The following is a 25,434-nucleotide window of genomic DNA, read 5'->3' as shown; positions in this document are numbered from 1 at the left end:
ACTGAACAGCACTGTGATAATCTATATTCTCTGAATACAAAGAAATTATCAGTAAGAAAAGATAAATATCTCCATGTATTTGGAAATTTAAAAAAATCTGTTTCTGATTAACTCTTGGGTCAAATGAAAAATCATAACTGACATTTAAAATCCTTAGAATTGAATAATAATGAAATTTCTACATGCCAAAAGTTATGAAATATAGCTAAAGCAGAAAAGATAAGTAAATTGTGGTATACTTTAGAACATAATGCAGATAAAGAAATGAATGATTTTCAGCTACATGTAACATCATGGACAAAAATCCCAGGGACATAATCTTGAGCACAAAGAGTAAATCACTGAGTAATGCATATAGTATAATTTTATTTCCATGAAGACAAAATATATGCAAAATCTTTTTCTTTGGAATACAAACATACTCAGTAAAATTATGTGCACACATGCTCAGCTGTGTTCGACTTTGTGACTCCATGGATTACAGCCCACCAGGGCTCTTGTTCACGGAGTTTTCTAGGCAAGAATACTGGAGTGGGTTGCCATTTTGTTCTCCAGGGGATCTTCCTAACCCAGGGATTGAACCCGTGTCTCCTGCATCCCCAAATTTGCAGGCTGATTCTTTACCGCTATTGCCACCTGGGAAGCCTCAGTGAAATTATAGAGTGAAGCAAAGCATCAACAGGCGTTTTCTGTAGTTGTTTGTGGATGCCTTTAATCAATGTGAGGAATTACCCTTCTCTTCAAGGATGCCATGTGGTGGAATTAGGGGAAAGCACCAAGGGACCTCAATGCTAACAGTAAGCTTCTTTTTCCTAAACTGAGTGTTCATTGTATTATAGTTCTTCACACTTTAAACCTATCTAAATCTTTTATGTATCTACTCAATACTTATAAAAATAACTAGTGATAAAGCCTGAGCAAGAGTAGTATGGGTATTTGGAGAAAAGAATAGTCAAGTGAAAGGCCAAGGAGAAGAAATTGGCAAGTGAGCAGCAGGGTGGACTTTACTGCCCAGTAGGCACCCTATAGACAGGACAGTGTCATCAAGCCCTGGAGTGAAAGAGGTGCATGAGGACAGGGTCCCTATCCAGACGGTGCTCAAAATCCAGCAGTATAAAAGGAAGATTCATCTTTTAAAATGTGAGGCAGCTCTAGCAGGTTCTGATGCTTGCTCAGCAGTCTCTAGGCTAGAGAAGAGGAAGTGAAGCAGAAGGAACAAAAGAATGAGGACAGCAAAAGTAGGATTACACTAAAACCTCATTTGTGGCTTTCTTCCAAATATTTGGCCATTCCTGTCTCCTTTGCAGACTCATCTTTCTCTGCCTGTCAATTACATGTCCATGTTCCTCAGCACTTCATTCTGGGGCCTCTTTTTCTCTCTCCCATTTCTCTAACTGATCTTATCCACGCCTATGGTTAAAATGCAATATAGTTGCTGACAACTCCCAGATTTTATCTCCACCACACATCTGCTCTGTTAGTATCTGACTCATGTTTCCAACTCTCCACCTGACTGCTCTTTTAATTTCAGAATCATCCAAAACTCAACATGTCTGTAATCTCAGAGGCTTACAATGTCAAAGTTTATTTTTTTGCTCATATGTCATCTGCTGCTCTGCTCCACATGTTTTGTTCTAGGGTTTAGCTCAAGGAGCAACTCCTACCTGGGAATGATGTTTTTGTGGCAGACAGAAAAGAAAAATTGCCAAAACATAGGATCTGTTAAAGCTTCTGCCAGAAATCAGTGCATGTCACTTCTCTCATATTTCAGTGCCAAGAACAAATCAAATGGACATGTTTGATGTGAATCAGGTGTGGACAGAATAGTCCTCTCATTGGGAGGTGCACAGTAAACCGACAGGCACCCTGTGGAGTCCATCGCAACTCTGAAATCCTACTGGACGCGACCGTGAGGATTTCTACCCTGAAGATGAAGAACAATCCTTGCTTAGACTGTGGTTCTTTCACCTGGGAGTAATTTCTCAGTCCATTTTTCACCACAGCTCCTGGCTTTCCTATCTGAGATGTACTTTTTTTTTTTTTTCATTATACAGTCTTATCACATCAGAAGGGGGCATTAGACATTTTGCCCCATTGAGAGATAGCTTTTTCCCCCACTTATTTCCTACCCATAGATTTGGAGGAGAAATGGTTTTGAGAGAATAAAAAAAAAGATTTGTTTTGATATAATTGAAAACAATAAAATACATTTTAAAAGCATATACTAGAGGGATGAGTTTTAAAGGTATATATAAACATAGGTGTGCAAAACCAAAATAATGTGTGTGAAATAAAAATGACATTTCTATTAGCCCCCAAAGTTTCACCATGCCCTTTTAAAATCCTTCATTCCTGCCTTCTTACCCTCAGAAATCAAAAGTTTGCATTCTGTCTATACATTCGTTTGTATTTTCAGAATTCTATAAAAATTCTCCATATATCATATAGTATATTCGTTTTTGTTTGGTATCTTTTACTTGGCATAATTCCTTTTCAATCTATCCATGTTGTACCGTTAAGTAATAGTTCATTATCGTTTTTTGCTGAGTAATATTTCATCAAATGGATAGACCACAATTTGTTTATCCATTCATCTGTTGATGGACATTTAGGTCGTTTCACAGGTTTTGGCTCTTACAAACATAGCTATTAATATCTGTGTACAAGTATTTGTATGGATATTTCCCTTTATTTCTCTTGGGTAAATATCTAGGTGTGAAATGGCTAAGTGGCAAGGTAAGTAAGTGTATATTAAACTTTTTAAGAAACTTTCATAATGTTTTCCAAAGAGTTGTACTGTTTTATATTCCAGCCAGCAGAATATGAGAGGTCCAGTCTTTCCACAGTTTGCTAACAACTGGTAATGGTACCCCTTCAACTGTTAAAAGAAGCCCTCCCTCATCTACAGATTAATTGCTCCCATTTCACCACCATCACCAGGCCGACCATTGGCAACAAGAAGAACTAAGAGATATTGGGCATCAAATGCCGACTGTGACTGGAGAAGCCCAGTTGTCTATGAAGCCTCTATTGCAAGATGGTGTCTCCTCTTTTCTTTGAACAGGGAAAGTAGGCAGGAAGCCCAGTTGTGCAGAGCTCGGCTATTTTTATTCTTGGTTTTCTGTTGCCTTCCTTCTACAAGTATATTAGAGAACCACTGGAGAGAGAAAACTATGAAGTGTTGCTTTTTAGAAATGACTATGAAAGCTTTTATCACTGCTATACCCTTAAGAGCCTAAGCGCTACGTTTTCTGAAATTTTAGGGAGAGTGAGCCTATAATTTTAAGATATCTTAAATAGCAAAATTTGAACGTCTTCCAAGTGCCATGCTTCATACATCTATTTAGAATCAAGCTTAAAAATCACCACCAGCAAATCATTTGCATAGCCTATATGGCAGCTGAACTTTCTTCTATTTAATTTTTCAGCACTGCTTTATTATAAGACATAGGTTGAAAAAAATAATAAGCTATTTGTATTGTAAGCTGAAAAGAATGAGAACCATAGAGTAGATGTGCAGCAGTCTCTTCTGAGGATAGCAAGAAAAACAGACATTTCAACGGTGCCTTTAGATTCGCAATCGGGTTGATGGAAACAAATATCCCCAGGTCATTCACCTTAAAACCTAAATAAAGAAAAAAACAAGCAATCGGCCAACCAGAGGTGTAGAATTGGTATAGAATACAAAGACTCAAGAGGCAGTTTTCTATAACAGGTTAACCTGGGGTATCCTGTAATGCACATTAATGAAGTCTCCTTTATGTACAGTTGGGAAGGTCCTCTGGAGGAGGAAATGGCAACCCACTCCAGTATTTTTGCCTAGAGAATCCTATAGACAGAGGAGCCTGGCGGGCTACAGTCCATGGGATCACAAAGAGTTGGACACGACTGAGTGACTAATACTAATACTTTTAATTTTAGCTATTCCAAAAGTGTGTGATCATGGGACTTCCCTATAGGTCCAGGATTAAGCCCCCATGTTTCCACAGCAGGAGGCATGGATTCAACCCCTGGTCTGGGAGCTAAGATCTCACATGCCAAGAGGTGTGGCCAAAAAGGAAAAATAAAAAATATTTAAAAACAGAAGTGTGTGGTTGTATATCACTATGGTTTTATTCTGTATTTCCCTAATGACTAATGATATAGAGTATCTTTTTTTAATGTGCTTATGGGCCATCTGTATATTTTGGTGAAGTTCAAATCTTCTGTTCCTTTTTTATTGGTTGCTTATGGTCATCTGAGTTTCTAAAGTTCTTTACATATTCAGAAAATAAGCCTACATATTCTGAAAACAAGTACTTTATGGCATATATCAATATATTGTACAAATCTATGATGATGGCTTGTCTTCATTCTCTAAACAATGCCTTTTAAAGAACAGAAGTTTTAACTTTGATGAAGTCCAACTTATCAAGTTTTTTTTCTTTATGGATTGTGCTTTCAGTTTTGTTTTTTTTTTGCTTTTGGGTTTCAATCTTAAGAAATTTTTGCCTAATTCAAGGTCACAAAGATATGTCTCCTGTTTTCTCCTAGAAGTTTTATAATTTTATGTTCTGTATTTAGATCTATGATCTATTTTGAATTAATCTCTCTCTATATATTTTCACAGTATGAATCAAAGTTCATTTTGTTTTGCATATGGGTATACATTTGTTCCACCAATGGTCACAAAAACTGTATGTTCTCTAATGACCTGCTTTGGCACTCACATAGAAAATCAGTTAACTATATATGTGTGCCTATTTCTGTATTCTTAATTCTGCTCAATTGACCTATTAATATTTGTCTATCTTGAGACTAATTCCATATTGTCTTGATTATTTATAGCTTTACAATAAATCTTGAAGTCAGGTAGTGACTTTAATCTTTTGGCTCAAAGTTTTTTCAATGTTGTTTTTGTTTTTCTAGGTCCTTTGCATTTCCAAATGAATTTCAGAATTAGCTTGTTAATTTCCACCTGAAGTTTGCTGTAAGTTTGATTGTGATTGCATTGAATATATAAATTCATAAATGTTAACAATATTGAGACTTCTGTTCTCTCCATTTATTTAGATCCTCTTAATTTATCTCAGCAATGTTTTGTAGTTTTTAATATACAGGTCTGGCACATTATTTGTCAGATTCATCACTAAGTATTTCATGTGTTTTGAAGTATTTTTTATACATACAGCTTTTTAATTTCAATTGCTCTGTGCAAATATAGAGAAATTAATTTGGGTTTTGGATGTTGACTTTTTTCCTTGCAACTTTTGTCAGACTCATCTATTAGTTCTAGTAACTTCTTTTGTAGATTCTATAGTTTTCATGTTAGTGGGCATATCATCTGTGAATACAAAATTTTATTTCTTCCTTTCCAGTCTGATGCCTTTTATTACTTCTTCTTGCCTGACTATACTGACTAGAAGTTTCAGCACAATGAACAGAACTGATGACAGTGGATGCTTTTTCCTTGATCTTAATCTCAGGAGGAGAGCATACAGTCTATCATTATTAAGGATGATGTTATCTGTAAGTTTTTGTAGATGCCATGTATCAACCTGAAGAAGTTCTCCTCTATTCCTACTCCTTTGAGGTTTTAAAAAAACTGAGGAATAAACACTGCATTTTGCCAACTTGTTTTGTTTCTACTGACATATTCATAGTTTTTCTTTTTAAATCTTTGAATAACAATAATTGATTTTTGAATGTTAAACCAATCTTGCCTCCTTGAGATAAACCCCACACATTCATGATTTCTTTCACTTTTCAAGTTGCTAGATTCAATTTGCTAAATTTTTGTTTAGAATTTTTGCATCTATGCTCATGGCATGTCACGTTAATTTGCTTGTAATGTTTTTGTCAGATTTTGGTATCAAGGTAATACTGGTCTCATGAAATAAGTTAACTATTCCTTCTTCTTTGTGTGGAAGAGTTTAAGTAGAATTAGTACTATTTCTTCCTTAAATGCTTGAAAAAACTTCTGGGCCTAAAGTTTGCTTTGTGGGAAAAATTTAAACTATAAATTTAGGTTATCTCTTTCATTTTAGTGAGCTTTGGAAGTTTGTATTTCAAAAAAATGTGTCAATTTTTTCAGAGCAGTCAAAGTTAATGGCATAGTCAAGCAAATGGCTTTGTGGTGCCATTTTTTTCCAACAGCATTTGCTCACTTTGTGTCACATTTTGGTAATTCTTGCCAATATTTCAAATTTTTAATGTTTATTATGGGCTTCCTTGGTAGCTCAGATGGTAAAGCGTCTGCCTACAATGCGGGAGACCTGGGTTCAATCCCTGGGTCGGGAAGATCCCCTGGAGAAGGAAATGGCAACCCACTCCAGTATTCATGCCTGGAAAATCCCATGGACCGGGGAGCCTGGTGGGCTACAGCCCATGGGGTTGCAAAGAGTTGGACACTACTGAGCGACTTCACCTCACTTCACTTCAGTGTTTATTATATTTATGATGATCCATGATCAGTGATTTTTGATGCTACTACCAAGACTCACTGAAGGTTCAGGTGATGGGTAGAATTTTTTAGCAATATTTTTGAATTAAAAAAATAATGGCATAAGGTTGTTTAAAATATATTTCTCTATGAATGTATTCAAATCTGAAGAACATAATGTTACTGCTCTCATTTCTGATATTGGTAAATTTTTGTCTTCTCTCTTTTGTCCTGGTGAGTCTGACATGATGTTTATTAATGTTATTGACCTCCTTAAAGAAACTGATTTTTAAATTGATATCCTATATTGTTTTTGTTTCCTATGTCACTGACTTCTGCTCCGATCTTTATTATTTACTTTCTTATGTTTATCTTGGGTTCTGTTTGCTCTTCTTTTTCTAACTTCTTAAGGTAGAAGCTGACTTTTTTTCTTTTTTCACATAGACATATATTGCCTATTGCCATAAATTTGACCCCTGAAGTTTTGCTTCAGTGATGTTCCATACATTTTGATGTCTTCATTTCCATTTAGTTTAAAAAAATCTTCATAATTTCTCTTTTGATATTTTCCTTGACCCATATCTTATTTAGAATTGTTTCATAATTCATAAATATTTTGGGGATTTTCCAGATACTTTCCTGTAATTTATTTCTAAGTTAATTAAATTGATACCAGGGAATGCACTTTGTATGGTTTGAGTCTTTTAAAATTTCTTTGGTTTTGCTCTGTTGTTAAGTTATATGGTCTGTCTTGGTGAATATTTTCTATGCTCTTGGAGAAAAAAGGTGTACTCTGCTGTTGTTGGACAGAATAGGTGAATTTGATTGACTGTAAAGTTCATTTTCTATAGCCTGACTAATTGTGTTGTGTATGTTTTATCTATTGTTGAGAGATATTGGCCTTTCAAAAAATAACTGAATTTGTCTACTTCTCCTTGTAGTTCTATGAGTATTTACTTAATGTACTTTGAAACTCTCATATTAGATGCACAAACATTTAGGACTGTCGTGTCCTTCTGATGAACTGGTTCATTTATCATTATGAAATGAATTTATTTATTCCTGGTAATAGTCTTTGTTCTAAAATCTACCTTGCTTAATATTAATAAACACATTCTAGATGCTCCTGATTAGTGTCAGCATGGTGTAGCTTTCTCCATTCTTTTATCTTACGTAATCTATTCTTGATTTATTTGGCTGTGTCAGGTCCTAGCTGCATCACGGGGAATCTTTTGTTGCGGTGCCCAGACTCTCCAGCAGTGGCGCATGGGCTCAGCAGTTGGGGTGCATGGGCTTAGTTGCTTCATGGCATGTGGGATCTTAGTTCCCTGACCAGGGATTGAACCCACATCCCTCATGTTGCAAGGAGGATTCTCAACCACTGGGCCACTAGGGAAGTCCCTACTCTTTTATTTTTTGCTTTTTGTGTCTTTACTTTTAAAATATATTTCCTGTAGGAATTATATGGCTAAATCTTACTTTCTTATACAATTTGAAAATCTCTGTCTTTTAAAGCTTAGATAATTTACATTTAATTGAATTGTGACAGAGTAGGACTTAAATCCATTATCTTGCCTATTTGTCCCATCTGTTGTTTGCTTTGCCTTCTTTGGATAGCATCACTGACTCAATGGACATGAATCTGAGCAAACTCTGGGAGACAGTGAAAGACAAGGAAGCCTGGTGTGCTGCAGTCCATGGGTTGCAAAGAGTTTTAGAGACTGAACAACAACATATGGCTTATGATTCACTTGCATCTGCTTTGTTGCCATATTAGTTATAACTCTGTTTAGTTTTATTTAATGGTTGCTCTAGGGTTGATAATAGCTATCTTTAACTTGTCACAGTTGTGGTAGGCTAAATAATTGCCTTCAAAGATATTCATATTCTAATCCACAGAGTCTGTAAATATAGCATAAGGTACTTTGCAGATGTGATTACATTAAGGATCTTCAGATGAGGAGATTATCCTAGTTTATTTGGGTGTACCCTAAGTATAATTATCAAGGTCTTTGTGAGAAAGAGGCAAGAAGGTTAATGTGGTGGGTGAGGGAAGGTAGTGATATGACAATGGAAACAGATTAGATTCATGAGACCAGGATCCAAGGAATGCCAGCAGCTTCTACAAGCTGGAAGAAGAAAGGAATGGGTTCTCCCTTTGGAGCCTCCAGAAAGAGCCAGCCCTGCTGACATCTTGATTTTAGCCCCTTAACATTCACTCGGACTTCTGACCCCCAGAACTGTATACATTTGTGTTGTTTGAAGTTTGTGGTAATTGCTACAGCAGCAATAGAAAACTATGCTGGTTTATTTTCAAGTGTTATTATACAACTTTCAGGTATAAGTATAGAATCTTACAATAGTAAACGACAAAATAAGGAGCAGTAGTCAATGGAAATAAAGTAGTACTTCACTTGGCTTTCAAAATACCAGTACTGTAGGATGGATATGACTGGCTATGTGCTTGTTAGAAGCAGAGAGGCAGGAGAATCCTGGCAATTTTATTCATTTTCTTTCTTTTTTTCTCATTCAGATTCTTTATTAAAGATTAAAAGACAAATTAAACATTAAAATGTAAATTATACTGAAGCCCTGTTCTGAAGATTAATATTGAGCAGAACAACTTTTTACTTAAGCCAGGTTTACTATTGGAAAAGAGATTTTATTGATTAGAAAATTTCAGTGAACATTTTCAGATGGGTGCCTATGAGTACATTAGAAGTTACCTTTACTATCAAATGGATGGTATTGACTATTTGAAGTGCTTGAATTTTAATCTCTTGGAGACAGTTATAATTTTGATATCAACAAAAGTAGAATCCATTTCACATACATTCCTCTAATGGACCCAGTACAATGGGTTATATGTGTACGTATCTATTTAGAATAAAAACTGTGAAAGGCTAGTAGATTATAGAAGTTAAAATATAGTAAGCCAAGGTTCAAACAATGTTAATGAAGTGATAATCATTCACAAAATTGACAGAGTTGTGATTTTTTTATGACGTTTCCACAAAATATAAGGTGTTTTGAGAACTGTTAGAAAATTTATGAACTTGTGTGGGGTGATAATTTTGCTTGATATTATAGCTACAGAAACTAGGACTTTCATGTCTCTTTGATTCCTGCTGAGTCTCTGTTCTCGACTCTTCAGCGCAATTCTCTAATGAGACAAGACAGAAAGAATGATTATACGTGATGTTGCAAACACGCTGTCCTTGATTACCGTGGGCTGGGCACTGAGTAATGTATACAGAGATGATTATATGTATGAAAAAGATAATCTTGATACTAAAAATAAAAGCACACTTATATAGTACACTCAAGAAAGAGCTTGCACATTATTCAGGAATATAAAACCATCTTAAGACACTGAAAAAGAAAAACCACTCTTGTCTTGAAAGAAACGATGAAGTTTTGACTTTTACTCTAGTGAGGCTTTCTAGGAGAAACCTAGAGGATTTCTAGAAATAAAACGTTGTTAAAGGTATATTCATATATTAAAAAGCTGAAAATGTGTAACTATTTTTGAATATCATACAGATATCCAATTTCCTCTTTAGAACCAGTTCTAGAGATATTGATGCTTTAGAATAATAAGAAACAATACAGATTCAGGTCCTATATTTGGATTTTACTAAGAATCCAATAAAGAAGATCATCCCTAGAATCCAGGAGTTTGAATTCATATTTGGCAAGTCAGAAGGTGACTCGCTAGCAGACAATGAGAGCTTCCAAGTTTTAAATTTTGTGATCAGTGGTTTGACTGGGATTAAATTCATTCCCATTCATCCATATATCCAACCAGCAAATATTTATTGAGTACCCACTGTGTGCTGGGCACTGTTTCAGGCTCTAGGGATATAGTCATTCTTTCTTGCCATTTGCTGACACATTAATGCAATTCCCTAATTTTTAGAAGATCCTGAGTGGTAAATGACTATCTAAAGTGACAAGATTCACAAGAGGTAGAGCTGGTTCAAGCTTATACCAGCTTAGGGCTCTCTTCCCTGTAATTTTATCAATATATTTCAAAAACAACATTTAGAGTTTGCCTAATAGGAAAATTAGGATCTACTCACAACTATTTATTTTAAAAAACTTTTAACTTTTAAATTCTTAGACTAAAATGAAAGTGAGAATCTAATTTCATACATATATGCAAAAAGCTAGATTCCCTTAATTGTAGTTAAAAACATAACTGCAAACAAATGTCAAACCATAATGCCAAATGACAGCTTTAAATTCTGTTTCACAAGTTGTTCTTTTAGAGATGTCTTCACATTGTCAATCAAAGAGATAATTTTGATTTTGCACAAATCCTGCCTCTGTTTAAAGTAGTGTCTGTGATATCATAAGAAGTTTGGCAAGTCTCTTGTTCTGAAAGCTATTGATAGACAGGAAATCAAAGAAAGAGGTAAGTCTGGAGGAAAATATCAGATAAGATTTGTTATTTTAGAATGATATTACTAGAACACTTCATTTCATAATGCTTTAAACTAACAGAATTGCATCCGAAATAAACCACTCCATGGACTAATCTTTACAACTTTAAGAGTAAAGCAGATAATACTGAACTCAACAGGTACTTACTGAATATCTAAATCACTAGTGCAGGGTATAAAAATTAACAGGATATGATGCTTTAAGAGTTTAACAACCTAAGGGAAGATGAAAGAGAAGGAATCAATACTTTCTGGGCACCTACAACCTACTAGGCATGATACTAGATGCTTTAATTTTTACAAGAAGGTAGCTGTTATTAATATGCCCATTTTACAGAAAATGACAATGACCCTTAAAATTATTAAGCTGGTTGTCCAAACTTGACACTGGTCAAGTTGGGATTTAAATTTATGTTTGCTTAACTTAAAAGTCCATTCTTTTTTATTCAATACTAAGTCACACTACCACGAGGTAACAGAACCCTTGAAACCTTGCTTCCACATCCTTTTTTATATTGTTATTGCTTCTAGCCTTCATGAAAGTATGACAAAGTCTCAAAAAAGTAACTAAACACCAAGTTTATCTTCTTATAGACTGTGTTGTGAAATGTTTTTATTCTACTTTTGTTTTGAAGGTATAGTTCTACTTCTGATTTTGCCAAGGCACTACAGAAAGGATGACAAAAGTCACATTATATTTATTAAATGAATGAAAGAATCCTGGAAGAGTGAAGAGGTGGGGTAAGAAAGCAAGGGGAAGGTGAGAGGGGGTACTCTGGGATTTTCTGCTTTCTGCAGGGCTGGAAGTTCTCTGAAGATTCAGTGTTACAACATGATTGAGAAAGAGAAGCTGACAGAATGGATCCCTTCAGGACAAACGCTAAGAGAACTGTACAAACTGTAGTAGGGGGGGGGGGAACACGGGTTAAAAGCTAGATACAACAGTTTGACTTCTGTCTTTGCTAATTACGTTAACCTGAGCAAGACACTTAGCCTTGCTTAGCCTCAGTTTCCTCAAGAAGAAAATGTGGAAAATAATACCTGCTTCAAAAGAGAGGGCCACAACTCTGCTGGCCAGAGTCTTTGTGCAAATTTGAAAATGGCTTTCCCTCTGGGTTGGTGAATTAGAAGAAAAGCTCCTTCTGAGTGAGACCAGACATAGGGACACAGGGTTTGGTGAGGAGGGGATGGCACTGTTACGCAAGAAAAATAAGCTCTTTCCTCTGTGGCAAGTGGTAAGGAGGGCAGAGTTCAGGCTGGTTTTCAGATTCCTGATTGTTTCTAATGAGTACTGCACAATGATGCATCTTGCTTGGGGCTGTGTGAAAACAAAATCATGTCCACAGAAGCATTCAGAGGGCTCCCTACGACTGTGAAACCTGGGGCTGGTGAGAGAGCTTGAGAGGGGGAAACGGGGGAGGAGAGAAAAAAGAAAAGAAGGAGTAGGGGAAGAGGGAGCCTGAAGCAGCAGATATGTTTAATCAAGGGGTCATGTCATATACAGGAGAACAGGAAGCTCCATGAATCGCCTGAAATAATTTGTCAGGTTTTATGTCTATTTTTCTGAGGTGAGGGTCTATAGCTCTCAAATATAAAAGAGAAAGAGAAGAGGATGAAGAAATTGTGAAAGAAGTTAATGTGTGTGTGAGAGGGGGAATAAAATTCTTCCCTATAGCCTCAAACATATGCTTTGTGAGGACAAGAAGCAATTAGGTAAATTTCAGTTAAGGTAGGTAAAGAGCTAGATAGCTTGAGATACAGACAGATATTATTTATTTCACAAAGTCATTCATATGCAAGTCAGTTGCATCTAACTTTGGTCACAATGAAGCTTTTCCTCCAACAACATTCTTCACTAATCCTGTCATGTTATTGGCAAGTAAATCACAATAATTCTATGTTTTTTTCTTGGAATTTACCAAGGTAGGGCCTACAAAGCTCCTGGGCATGAAGGTATATGGTATGAGCTGTTACAAACAGCTGCGTGTCTCAGTGGTACCACTGTAGGCCACACATTACTTGTAAATGAATTTCTCAGTGTTATACGTGGGCAGTCTTCAAGTTTAAACACATATGTTCTTCTAAAATGTATTTGGAAGTTGGTTACAGGAAATTCCCAACACATTTTACTATAGCAGTAATTTTCCAAAAAGAAGGAATTCGGTCTGCAGGCCAGCCCACAAAACTCTATTTAATCCGTAATACTTTTGAAGTGGTGTCACAAATTCATGTTTCCCGGTCGAGTTCTGGCCTTGGCCTAAGAGACCTTATAGCCTGGAAGCATGAGAGTTGAGGGCTCTCTTTACACAGAATTTTAAAAACAGCCACACTTTTCTCTGGCACTGTTCCTGTGCCATGCCCCGAGGAGACCCCTCTCTGCAGCCCCAGTGTGCCTGTGACCAAGCTGGCCAGACCTTCTCTACCCCGAGCATTTAGGATCTTGAGGACCTACTTCTCTTCCTTCCAGTGGAGCCTCTTCTCCTAAGGGAGCTTCCTCAGATGAGTGTGGAGGACAAAGCAATACATAATTAAATAGATTTGTACTAAGGATGAATTATTTCCTAGTCACTAACTCCTTTCCTGCTCCAAATTCAGAAATTCTGCCGATATTTTTCTAGAGCCAGTTCTGGCTTTTCATATCTTTTTTCCTCCTCTTCTGAAGCTACATAGCTTATAAGTCTCACACTTTCCATAATGGTCCCAGTGCAACCATGGCAAATGGCTTTGCTATGGGGAGGGGAGGGGGAGGAGGGGCAGTGTGGGGAGAGTGCCTGAATTTGCAAAGCCCACCCTGGCACCCTGAGCTAGCTGGGCTCTGGCCTCTGGAGAGCACATCTTGTAGCCTGTTGGTTGCTGTCTTTCCAAGGCAGAGGTTTGGGATCTTGCTGTGTGGCAGATTCCCAGGCACCACCTAGCCCTACTCAATTAGAATCTCTAAAGGTCTCATCAAAAGTCTCTATTTTAAGTTTTTTTTTTTTTTCCTGAGCCCAGATTCTTTTTTCTGGAAGGACTTTCACATCTCCAATTGCTTAAGAATACCTCTATTTAGAAATTCCATTGGTGCTTCAAACCAGAGCTCCAACAGCAAATTTTCTCAGTTGAGAGACAGTTTACTGGGGGAAGAAAGTGGAGAGAGGAAAGCCAAGTTCATCTATGAACCTTAAGGAATATCTGCTGTCACATGATCATAGGAGGGGAAGACAAAGAACCAAAATAGAGACAGGAAAGGGGCAGGATAACAGCTTGCCTCTGAAGTCAAAATTTTGAGGCAGGTTTAGACAGTAATGTCAAAGCCTCTGAAAGGTCACTTGTTCTTAAGGATGTCTTTTTACCCTGGCTCTCCCATCTTCCTCTGGCTCAACATGGAGTAAGCCCTGGCTATTTGCTCTCACCCACTTGGTACAGACATTCAAACAATCCAACGGAAACTGGCAGGGGGTTAAAGATTTTCACTTTTCGAATGTCTCTTAGGCTTCAGTTCAGTTCAGTTCAGTTCAGTCGCTCAGTCGTGTCCGACTCTTTGTAACCCCATGAATCGCAGCATGCCAGGCCTCCCTGTCCATCGCCAACTCCCGGAGTTTACTCAAACTCATGACACATCGAGTCGGTGATGCCATGTAGCCATCTCATCCTCTGTTGTCCCCTTCTCCTCCTGCCCTCGATCCCTCCCAGCATCAGGGTCTTTTCCAATGAGTCAACTCTTCGCATGAGGATATGCACAAAACCCTTTTATTAGAATCAAAACAGTAAATGGCCTGACTTCCTCCTATTGCCCATTGCCAATCCCTTCTTCACCCAGCAATCAGAGTGATCCTTCCACAGTGTCATTCTTCTGCTTAAATCCCTCCAGTGGTTTCTTCTCATTGCACTGGAACTAATACCTGTACTCCAACAGGTTCGTGAGGCCCTGCAGACCTGGCCTTGCCCATGTCCCTCACATCTGCCAGGCTTCAAGTCACACTGCCACTTCTGAGAGCTCACCAAGCTCATTTATCGCTTGTAAGACTCTTCCCTGGCCCTTCCCTGGTCTTACCGCTACCTGTCTTCCTTTATGCATCATTTTGGAAGTTACTTTTACAACCACCCTTGCCAAAGCAGATATCCCTTCTTGCAGTCTCTACTACAATACCCCTTTAATTACCATCTATCTGTTATTACAATGTGTAATTATTCTGGTTAGTTCTCTACTTTATTTATTTTGTTACTGTTTGTCTCTCTCATTAGAATGTAAGCTTCACAAGGAAAGGAATGTTTCAGATTCACCACTGTATCCCCAGGGTACATAGTACCTGGCATATAGTAAATGCTCAACAAATAATTGCTAGCTAACTGAATTACCCAAAGCAAGTCATTCATCCACTCCACAGATACTTATTGAGTGGATACATGTACCAGATTCTGAGGATATAATAAACGACAAGATGGACAAAATGTGAAGCAAACCCTGGACAAGGGAAAAAAAAGACAGTGCTTATATCTAAGAGTAATCCTATGATAATACAATAACCTACTGGGCTACAAGCACATATTAATTTTTATTATGTGATAGACATTATGTCAGTACATTTGGTGCCACTAAACAACTAAGGAATATCATGCCTGCTTTTTGATAGACTAAAGTATAGAGAATAAAGAAAGAAAAACAGCAAGAGGGAAAAAAGAGGGGAGGGGCAGAGAGGAGAAGAAGAGAAGAAAATAGTCCAGTGATGTCTCTATTCTCAGAAAACTTAAAGAAATTATCTTTAACACTTAAAATAGAAGATAAGGTTAGAGTCATACTAAATTTAAAAAAAAGAAAGAAAACAGCAAATTTGGTATGCTATTTCAAAGCAAACAATCCCCTAAGAAAGCTCTATATTTATTCTAATAATGTTGTTAATCCTGAAAACATTCATGAAACTGCCATCTTCAAATTGCTGCCAGAGATAGTTTATTAAGCATACAAAAAAAGAGAAAACATTTTACTTTATTTTTAATCCCCAATGATATTTCCCAGATTGATTTCCCATCATTCTCCTTGAACTTGCTTTCACTGGACCTATTGAGATTGCTTTAAAAATCAAATTCATTCCTAAAGGTCAAAGATTCATCATACTGAGGATATTCTAAAACATGCACACTTAAGCCAATCCTCAGAAAAGAGTTCCAGGAATGTTTGAACAAAGATAGAATCTTCTCAATGACCACTATGAAAGAGACAGAATTCATCTGGATAAACAGCTAAATCTAACTAATCTGACATCACTAGAAATGGGGTATTTTGTATCTTTCACATACATAGAGTATATAGCTGATTTTAATCTTTCTGATACAGTCATCCTTATGGCCATCAATTATTAACCCATACTATAAACACGGGCTTCCGCAGTGGCTCAGCAGAAAAGAATCCGCCTGCAATGGAGGAGACGTGTGTTCAATCCCTGGGGTGGGAAGATCCCCTGGAGAAGGGCATGGCAAGCCACTCCAGTGTTCTTGCCTGGAGAAGCCCCCTGGACAGAGGTGCCTGGCGGGCTACAGGCCACAGGATTGCGGAGAGTTGGACGTGACTGAGGCGACCGGGCACACACAGCTATGAACAGAGGGCTCAAGACTCCCGGTATGTGCAGGGGTGCTTGTCTCTACCGCATATGGGGCCAAACTGCACTGCTTTCAAAGTTTTTTGTTTGCACTTAGTTTTTCTTTCTTCTTATGCATGGTCAGTCTTTCAGCTGCCATCACTTCTTGTTACTATTAGTAAGTCTGGCTCTTGCAAATTTCCTGCTTATAAAATTGCTGCTTCTAATATGTACTGGGACTAGCAATGACAAAATTGTGAAATGGCAGAAGTGGGGGTGGGATGAAGACTCACAGAACTACAAGATGCAACACCTTAGCAAGAGGCATGTTACTGGTGTAGCAGGGCAGAGGAATAAGTGGTGGGTGGCAATAAGCTCTGCAATTGTTCATCTGACTCAACCAAAGAGAAGTAAATGAAAATTATCTCAGGGGAGACAAGAGATAATCCTTGTTTCTCTGTGAACTAGACAGACCTCTGACTAGCCTGGAGTAGACATAGATATAATCCAGGGCATAGTGTTGGTGAGAAAGTTCAGAGACAATGAACCTAATTCTAAGGTGCCTGCCATCCATTTCCATGGCCTCACTCCCAAACTCCACATCTGGGAGCAAACAGCTGCCCTCAGAAAGAATGAAAACAAGATTATAAATCTTCTAAATAGAAAGCAGTCAAATACTCATAAAATAAAATGAATAAAATGAAAAATGATAGAAAAAAATGAAAAACAAATATCTAATTATGTCTTCTGTACACAGAGAATAATACAAGACAAAAATTCTTATCCTCATGAAACTTGTACTCTTATGGAATATGTAAATGGCATAATACCTCCCATTAAAGACTCCTAGATTTAATAAAAGCCAACAAAACCCCTAGCATTATACTATATACCAATATGAATTCAAAACAAAAGGAAAACCCCTAACATTATGCTATATAACAATATGGATTTAAAAGAAAAGGATTCAAATAATAAAAGATATTATCAGGCAAATGAAAATTGAAAGAAAGCATGGTTGAGATATTAAGTACAGATAAGTAAAGACAAAGTAACTGAGCAAAAATATCTAGGATGGTTGGAGGAATATGCTTCTTAGTATCTTTGATATTAACTCAATAACAGAGGTATCTCTGCTTTGCTTTTGGAGAGTCTTCAATACGAGGTGTTGACAAATAACAGAGAAGAAAAGTAGGAACTTAAAAAGGGAAAAGTGATAAAGAGATAAAGATAAACAGATCTTTCTGTTGGAAGATGATAGAATCCAACAATTACTGGCCAAAGTGAAATTCAGTAGTATAAGTACTACACATGATCTTTTTGATTCAACAAAAATCTAACACCAAATGCCATGTGGGTTCCATCCTACTTGCACTAACTCAGTGAAGTTAAGCAAGTCCTTTAACCAGTTTGGGCTTCAGTTTAATCACCTGTAAAATGGGGTGGTAGGATGAGATGACCTTTCACGTGAAACTTATCGTTAATCTTGGATTTCACTGTTATCAAAATATATAGGACCTTGATGTTTTAAATATATATGGATTACTGACTTAAACATAAAATATATTTGGAAATTATTCTTGACTGTACCTTTCACTTTTCAGTGTTACAACTTCTTCCTTTGTCTGAATCAGAAGAGTTTTGGTTATTTCCAGTTCATTTTTTGCAATATTAATTCTTCTTTTTAAATCATCTTCTTGCCTTTCTTTTGCAGTCAGTTCTTCCTGTAAAGTTTTATATATTTGTTGACAAGTCATTAAAGAGTCTTCTTTTTCTTTAAGCAATCTGGTATGCCTAAAATGGAATAAGGAAAAAAACCCAACCAATATGCATTTAATACTATATTTTTATGTTTATCAAAAATGTATAAACATCTCATTTAAAAATAAAGAGTATAACTTTAATTTTTAAAATAAGAATGCTACATAAATAGATAGTTCTGTGATTTAAAAATTTTCTTATCTAGGCAGAGGCAAAAATCATTGAAGAGCTTCAATACATTATAAACTAGGGTTAGATATTGTTTACATAAGCAATACTATAAAAAAAAGTTAAGTACATTTTAAATATTATCTAAAATATGGTTTCAAATTCAATTACTAAAAATATTAAATAAAAAATTTGCAATGTGTACCGTGAGTCAGAGATAATGGATTCAAACTTCAGTTTTCTAAGTTCTCTTTGACACTCATCAGCTTCATTAGATTTATTCCTAAAATAATACAAAATAGGTTCAAATATTTTATTTCAAAATAGTTAAAGTGAAAATGTTTCCCCTTTTGTTAAGATATATTTTTCCTTTATTACTTTTCTTATCTTTATATTCTACTTGTTACATACACAGATTTCCTTAAAATTAGAATACATACTCAAAGGGTTTCCGTTTGCCAAAAATACCTTAATTTGTTAGTCCAACTATATGTGTTTTTCTATATCATTATTTTATTTATCCATTAAAAATTTCTTAGCTTCTTTATATTACCATTTCTTTAAAGAAATAAATATTCAGTCCATTTCTGTACCGGCCAAGTAATCTCCTATCAGGCAGAACTGCATTTAAATAAAATGTCTAAACGTTAGACAACATTAAAAGGGATAAGAAAAGAAAAACCCCTATGTGCAAGTGACCAAAAGCAGGACAATTCTGGAGGAAAGCTGATACTTCCAATGAGGTGACAGACATGGGGTCAGGTTTTTGGTTTTTGTTTTTAAATGATGTTAAGCCTGAGGGCAGACCCCAAACTGCACCATACAGGAGAACCAAAATCCAAATAGAAAACTCACAGTCATTCTGGCTTGAAGAACTACAGGGCACTGTCTGAGGACAACCACAGCTGCTGGGAGGTAAAGAGTGAACCCCTGAATGGGAGCGACTCGGAGAGAGGGAATCCCAGATGCTGCATATAAACTCTGCCTATATGTCTGGCTGAGCCCTGAACTACAGGTGACCTGGTGAAGACTCCAAGCAGCCTAATTAAAGATGAAAGAACTGAACTGAGAGTTGAGTTGTTGCCATAGAAACAGAGTTGTGGTTTTAGGCCAACCAAATTAATTGCCTATTTAAAGCCACACAGCCCCTTCCCCACCACCACATCAACAGTATTTGGAGAAATAGAACCTAAAATTTCTGTAACATAACATTCACAAAGTTCAGAATATTAAAAAAAAAAATTACTCAACATAGGAAGAAACAGAAAAGCAGGACCTATTCTAAAGAGAAAAGACTGTTAAAAGGGACTGACTCTGAGATGACCCACATATTGAAATTAGCAGACAAGGACTTTTGAAGGCACTGTTATAATTCTGCTTGAAGACATAAAGGAAAATCTAGTTCTTGAAAAGATAAAAAAATCTCAGCAGAGAAATAAAAACCATTAAAAACAACAAAATGAGTTAGGGAGTCTGAGATGGACATGTACACACTGCTATATATAAATGAATAACCAACAAGAGCCTACTGAATAGCACAGGGAACTCTGTTCTCTATTATATGGCAGCCTGGATGAGAGGGGAGTTTAGGGGAGAATAGATACATGTATATGTTTGGCTGAGTTGCTCTGCTGTGGACTTTAAACTATCATAACATTGTTAATTGACTATACTTCAATATACAACAAAAAGTTAAAAGAAATGAAAAAAAATTTTTAAAGAATGAAATGGAAATTCTAAAAAAAAATAAATATTTGTCTTGATCTTATATGACTGGGTTTGTAATAATATTCAAAAAGTTAACATATTAAGAAAGATTAATATTCTAGTTTGTTTGTATAGGCTTCTCATTAATAACATATGAATATACTTTAAAATAGCTTTATAAGCTATTTTAATAAGTTTATGAATGTACCAAGAAATATGTTAGATTATTAATGGGTTTGCCCTACTTGCAGAGTAACTTTAATTCCTAATATACAATGAACATGAACAGCATTCATTTACTTTTATTCATTTATTTTCTTTTTTACTGTAAAATATGATAAAATTGTAAGCTGCAGAAAATTATGTGAACAATTTATATAATGAATTATTATGAGGAAACTAATTACTAGCATCCAGGTAAAAAAATAAAACCTCATCAGCTAGCTTAGAAGCTTCATACCCTCGACCCAATCATAGTCAACTCCCTCTCTCCTAAATTGGTCATTCTTGAAAATTTTTTGGTAATCACTTTTTCTTTGGAGTTGTATTGCCCAAATTTTATCCCTAAATACTATACTTTAATTCTTTTTCTTTTTATAAAAAAATTTTTTTAGAATATGTTTCTTTTATTATCTACTTTTTGTAAAATAGCTTGTTTAAGTATTACAGTAACATACAACTGTTGCTGTTCAGTCACTCAGTCATGTCGGACTCATTTTGACCCCATGGACTACAGCACGCCAAGTCCTTCCTGTCCTTCACCATCTTCCAGAGCTTGCTCAAACTCATGTCCATTGAGTTGGTGATGCCATCCAATCATCATTCTCTGTCATCCTCTTCTCCTCCTGCCTTCAGTCGTTCCCAGAATCAGGGTCTCTTCCAATGAGTTGGCTCTTAGGATCAGGCGGTCAAAGTACTAGAGCTTCAGCATCAGAATCAGTCCTTCCAATGAATATTCAGGATTGATTTCCTTTAAAATTGACTGGTTGGATCTCCTCGCAGTCCAAGGGACTCTCAAGAGTCTTCTCCAACACCACAGTTCAAAAGCATCAATTCTTTGGCACTCAGCCTTCTTTATGGTCCAACTCTCACATACATACACGACTACTGGAAAAATTACAGCTTTGACTAGACAGACTTTTGTTGGCAAAGTAATATCTCTGCTTTTTAATATGCTATCCAGGTTTGTCATAGCTTTTCTTCCAAGCAGCAAACGTCTTAATTTCATGGCTACAGTCACCATCTGCAGTGATTTTGGAGCCCAAGAAAATAAAGTCTCTCACTGTTTCCACTGTTTCCCTGTCTATTTGCCATGGAGTGATGGGACTGGATGCCATGATCTTAGTTTTTTGAATGTTGAGTTTTAAGCCAGCTTTTTCACTCTCCTCTTTCACTTTGATCAACAGGCTCTTTATACAGCCTCGATGTACTCCTTTCCTAATTTGGAGCCAGTCCATTGTTCCATTCCAGTGATAACTGTTGCTTCCTGACCTGCATACATATTTCTCAGGAGACAGATCAGGTGGTCTGGTGTTCCCAACTCTTTAAGAATTTCCCCCAGTTTGTTGTGATCTACACAGTCAAAGGCTTTAGTGTAGTCCATGAAGCGGATGTTTTCCTGGAATTCTCTTGCCTTTTCTATGATCCAACAGATGTTGGCAATTTGATCCCTGGTTCCTCTGCCTTTTCTAAATCCCGCTTGATCATCTGGAAGCTCTCAGTTCACATACTGTTGAAGCCTACCTTGGAGAATTTTGAGCATTACTTTTCTAGCATGTGAAATAAGTACAACTGTGTGGTAGTTCGAACATTCTTTGGCACTGCCTTTCTTTGGGATTGGAATGAAAACTGACTTTTTCCAGCCCTGTGGCCACTGCTGAGTTTTTCAAATTTGCTAGCAAATTGAGTGCCACACTTTCACAGGATCATCTTTTAGGATTTGAAATAGCTCAGCTGGAATCCCGTCACCTCCATTACCTTTGTTCATAGTGATGCTTCCTAAGGTCCGCTTGACTTCACGCTCCAGGACATCTGACTGCAGCTGAGTGATCACAGAACACTCAGTAACGTAACACACGATGCTGTGCTTAGCTGCTCAGTCGTGTCCAACTCTCTGTGACCCCATGGGCTGTAGCCCACCAGGCTCCTCTGGCCATGGGATTCTTCAGGCAAAAATACTGGAGTTGGTTGCCATGCCCTCCTCCAGGGAATCTTCCCAACCCAAGGATCACGCTCAAGTCAACTGCATTGTGGGTGGATTCTTTACCAGCTGAACCACCAGGAAAGCCCAAGAATATTGGAGTGGGTAGCCTATCCCTTCTCCAGGAGATCTTCCCGACCCAGGAATTGAATCGGGGTCTCCTGCATTGCAGGTGGATTCTTTAACAGCTGAGCTACCAGGGAAGCCCGTAATATACAATAAACTCACACAAATTGAAAGATTTGACATATGTATAAAAACTATCACTAGAATCAAGTAGCACTTGAGCATACTTAGAGCCTAGATACTGGTCTCTAATACCATTCCCACTCAAAGGAACCAGGACTGCTCAGAGAAACAGCTGATTCCAAGGCTGGGGCACAGTAGGTATTCCTGAAACAGTTTGTTATAATGAAAGTAAAGTGAAGTCACTCAGTGTCCGACTCTTTGCGACCCCATGGACTGTAGCCTACCAGGCTCCTCAGTTCATGGAATTTTCCAGGCAAGAGTACTAGATTGGGTGCCACTTCCTTCTCCAGGGGATCTTCCCAACCCAGGGATCGAACCCAGGCCAGGGCTCGAACCCGGGTCTCCCGCACTGCAGGCAGACGCTTTACCGTCTGAGTCACCAGGGAAGCAATGAAACTAAGGAAGTACTTATAAAAGATGATGGGAATGTGTTCCAGCATTGTAAGAATCAGCTTGAAGGGGCCCCCACTAGCTAACTTGTGTGCCAAAGTAATTAAGTACAGTAATGATTGGTGAACCATTGAACAAAATAAAGTTCAGGAATCCATACCAATAATTGATAAATAATGGGAAGAGGGAGGTTCTTATTTAAAGTAGAATGAAGAGGGATCACTAATAAATGAGGAGGGAGATCTGGAGTTGGAAAAATCATCTAACAACAACTGGATAAGGACTGGATGAGGCAAAAATCATTTATGGATAAATGCTGATGAAAATCGGAGCATGTGTATGTATTTAAAGTGTCCCTTACAGACTGTTTACTGGTTGAAACAGAACAAAAACCCTCAGCAATAACCTTCAGTGAAAGAACTAAGTTCTACTTTGACCAGGTGATCAAAATTAACATCACCAGTGAGAAGCAGATGCTCATGTGCCTCCAGCTGTGATGCCCTGAGAAGTGCTTGTGCTCACCTATGAGGTTTGCTGGCTGAGAGTACATATCCTTAATCCAATCAAGAGGAAAATACAAAATGGAAAAAATTTTATTTAAAAAAAGTATGAAGGATTCTACATTCTTCAAAATTGTCCATGTCATAAAAAGATATAGCCATTTGAAAACTAAGTGTATTATGCAATGACATGGGAAAATATCCAGGATATATTACTAAGTGAAAATGTTTAAAATATGCATTACTTTGAAAAATGGACTACAAGGATATATTAAAATATAAAGACGATTTTTTTTTTGTATTTCTGTATTTCCTAAGTTTTATGCATTTACTTTGAAATCAAACAAAAATGTTCCTTTTAGAAATGCTTTGAGACTCAGCAGCCCTAACCACAGCTTTCACTCTACGTTCAGACTCATACACTTTTCTGAAACTAGAGGCAGGGACAGCAGAACTATTGTAAGTGGTTATTTTTACTATGTGGACACTTAATTTTGGCTGCAATTTGGAAAAAAGCTCCCTGGGGAGTCTACCATCCCAAGAGCTCTCTTCACTGTGGTCACCTCCCACCCCCGTGCCACTCTTTGTATGGTCTGCCCTTCACTGCCCAATTGTTATCTTCACCTTCATTAGAATGGGAGGAATTGGAAGGAATAGAAAGAATGCCTACATCTCTTTAAACACACATTCCTTCTTTTACTCTCAACAAATAGTGTTAATCCTTTCTCTTCAACTGCTTTGAATAAGCCTAAGGAAAGGCCCCTGCTGCGCCTGCCAATCAAAGCAAAGGAAATAGGATAGAATAATTGGATATTTTCCTTTAATTTGAAAGGCAAGGGTCTTACGTTTCACTCGTTTATGTGAAATAGCTATTCTTAAACTGCTTTCTTGATATTTCCACTCTGTGTCCAAAAGGCATCTCAAATCTAACAGATCAAAAGCATTGTTTTCTATTTCCCTCACCCCCATATCTATTTCTTTTACAGATTCCCCCACTTCAATAAATGGCACCAACACATGATGATACTAATAGTAACACCTTACATCTCTCACACTACCCTCAAACCAGCCCTTGTTCAGCCCTTGTTACAGTAGAGGAAACTGAGAACAGAGGTAAGTAATGTGCCAAAGGTGACATAACCACTAAGTAGTACTGCTAGGACATGAACCCCAGCAGTCTCCATCTGGCTTCTAGGCCGTTAGTCACTGTACTCTATTGCCTCTCAACTGTCTACCCAGATGCTGAAAAGCCCCAAACCTCATTCTTTATTATTTCCTTTCTTTTCCAGTCCTCTTGCTCCCCAACCATATCCACTCCATCAGTAAATCCTGTTAGATTGATTCCTGGCCTCTATTTCTTTCCAATTCCATGCTAGCCCGACACTAACCCAGCCACTCCTTACTTGCATGAATGCACAGCCTCCCACCTCATCTCCCTGATCATTCTTGCATATTCATTTCAGTCCATTTTCCATGTAATAGCCATCAACCTTATAAAACAAATCAGATCAATTCACTCTCTTGCCAACCGCCCCAATAGTTTCCCTCTGCAAAAATCCAAAATCCAAAATAGACTTTGGACACAATGGTATATTCATTTCTTATTGCTGCTGTAACAAATCACCATAAATGTAGGGGTTTCAGTTCCGTTCAGACGCTCAATCGTATCCGACTCCTTGCGACCCCATGAACTGCAGCACGCCAGGCCTCCCTGTCCATCACCAGCTCCCAGAGTCCACCCAAACTCATGTCCATTGAGTCAGTGATGCCATCCAACCATCTCATCCTCTGTTGTCTCCTTCTCCCCCTGCCTTCAATCTTTCCCAGCATCAGGGTCTTTTCAAATGAGTCAGTTCTTTGCATCAGGTGACCAAAGTATTGGAGTTTCAGCTTCAACATCAGTCCTACCAATGAACACCCAGGACTGATCTCCTTTAGGATGGACTGGTTGGATCTCCTTGCAGTCCAAGGGACTGTCAAGAGTCTTCTCCAACACCACAGGTCAAAAGCATCAATTCTTTGGCACTCAGCTTTCTTT

At 37.4% G+C, this 25,434-nt stretch overlaps 1 protein-coding gene across 4 annotated transcripts in view; it reads right to left on the bottom strand.

Annotated features, from left to right (window-relative positions):
• The window catches only part of LEKR1 (leucine, glutamate and lysine rich 1), a 219,359-nt gene that overhangs the window by 58,626 nt on the left and 135,299 nt on the right, over nucleotides 1-25,434 (bottom strand). For all 4 annotated transcript variants that reach the window (XM_061168190.1, XM_061168193.1, XM_061168192.1 and 1 more), the window contains 2 exons: nucleotides 18,556-18,633; nucleotides 18,012-18,215 (listed from right to left, as the gene is read on the bottom strand). In XM_061168190.1, coding sequence (XP_061024173.1) covers nucleotides 18,012-18,215; nucleotides 18,556-18,633 — 282 coding nt within the window. The remainder of the gene's footprint in view (nucleotides 1-18,011; nucleotides 18,216-18,555; nucleotides 18,634-25,434) is intronic.

This window comes from Dama dama, chromosome 19, assembly GCF_033118175.1.
Source record: "Dama dama isolate Ldn47 chromosome 19, ASM3311817v1, whole genome shotgun sequence".
NCBI classification, from domain to species: Eukaryota; Metazoa; Chordata; class Mammalia; order Artiodactyla; family Cervidae; genus Dama; species Dama dama.
Note: the sequence above shows the minus strand (reverse complement) of the source record. Positions and strands in the feature narration are given on the sequence as shown.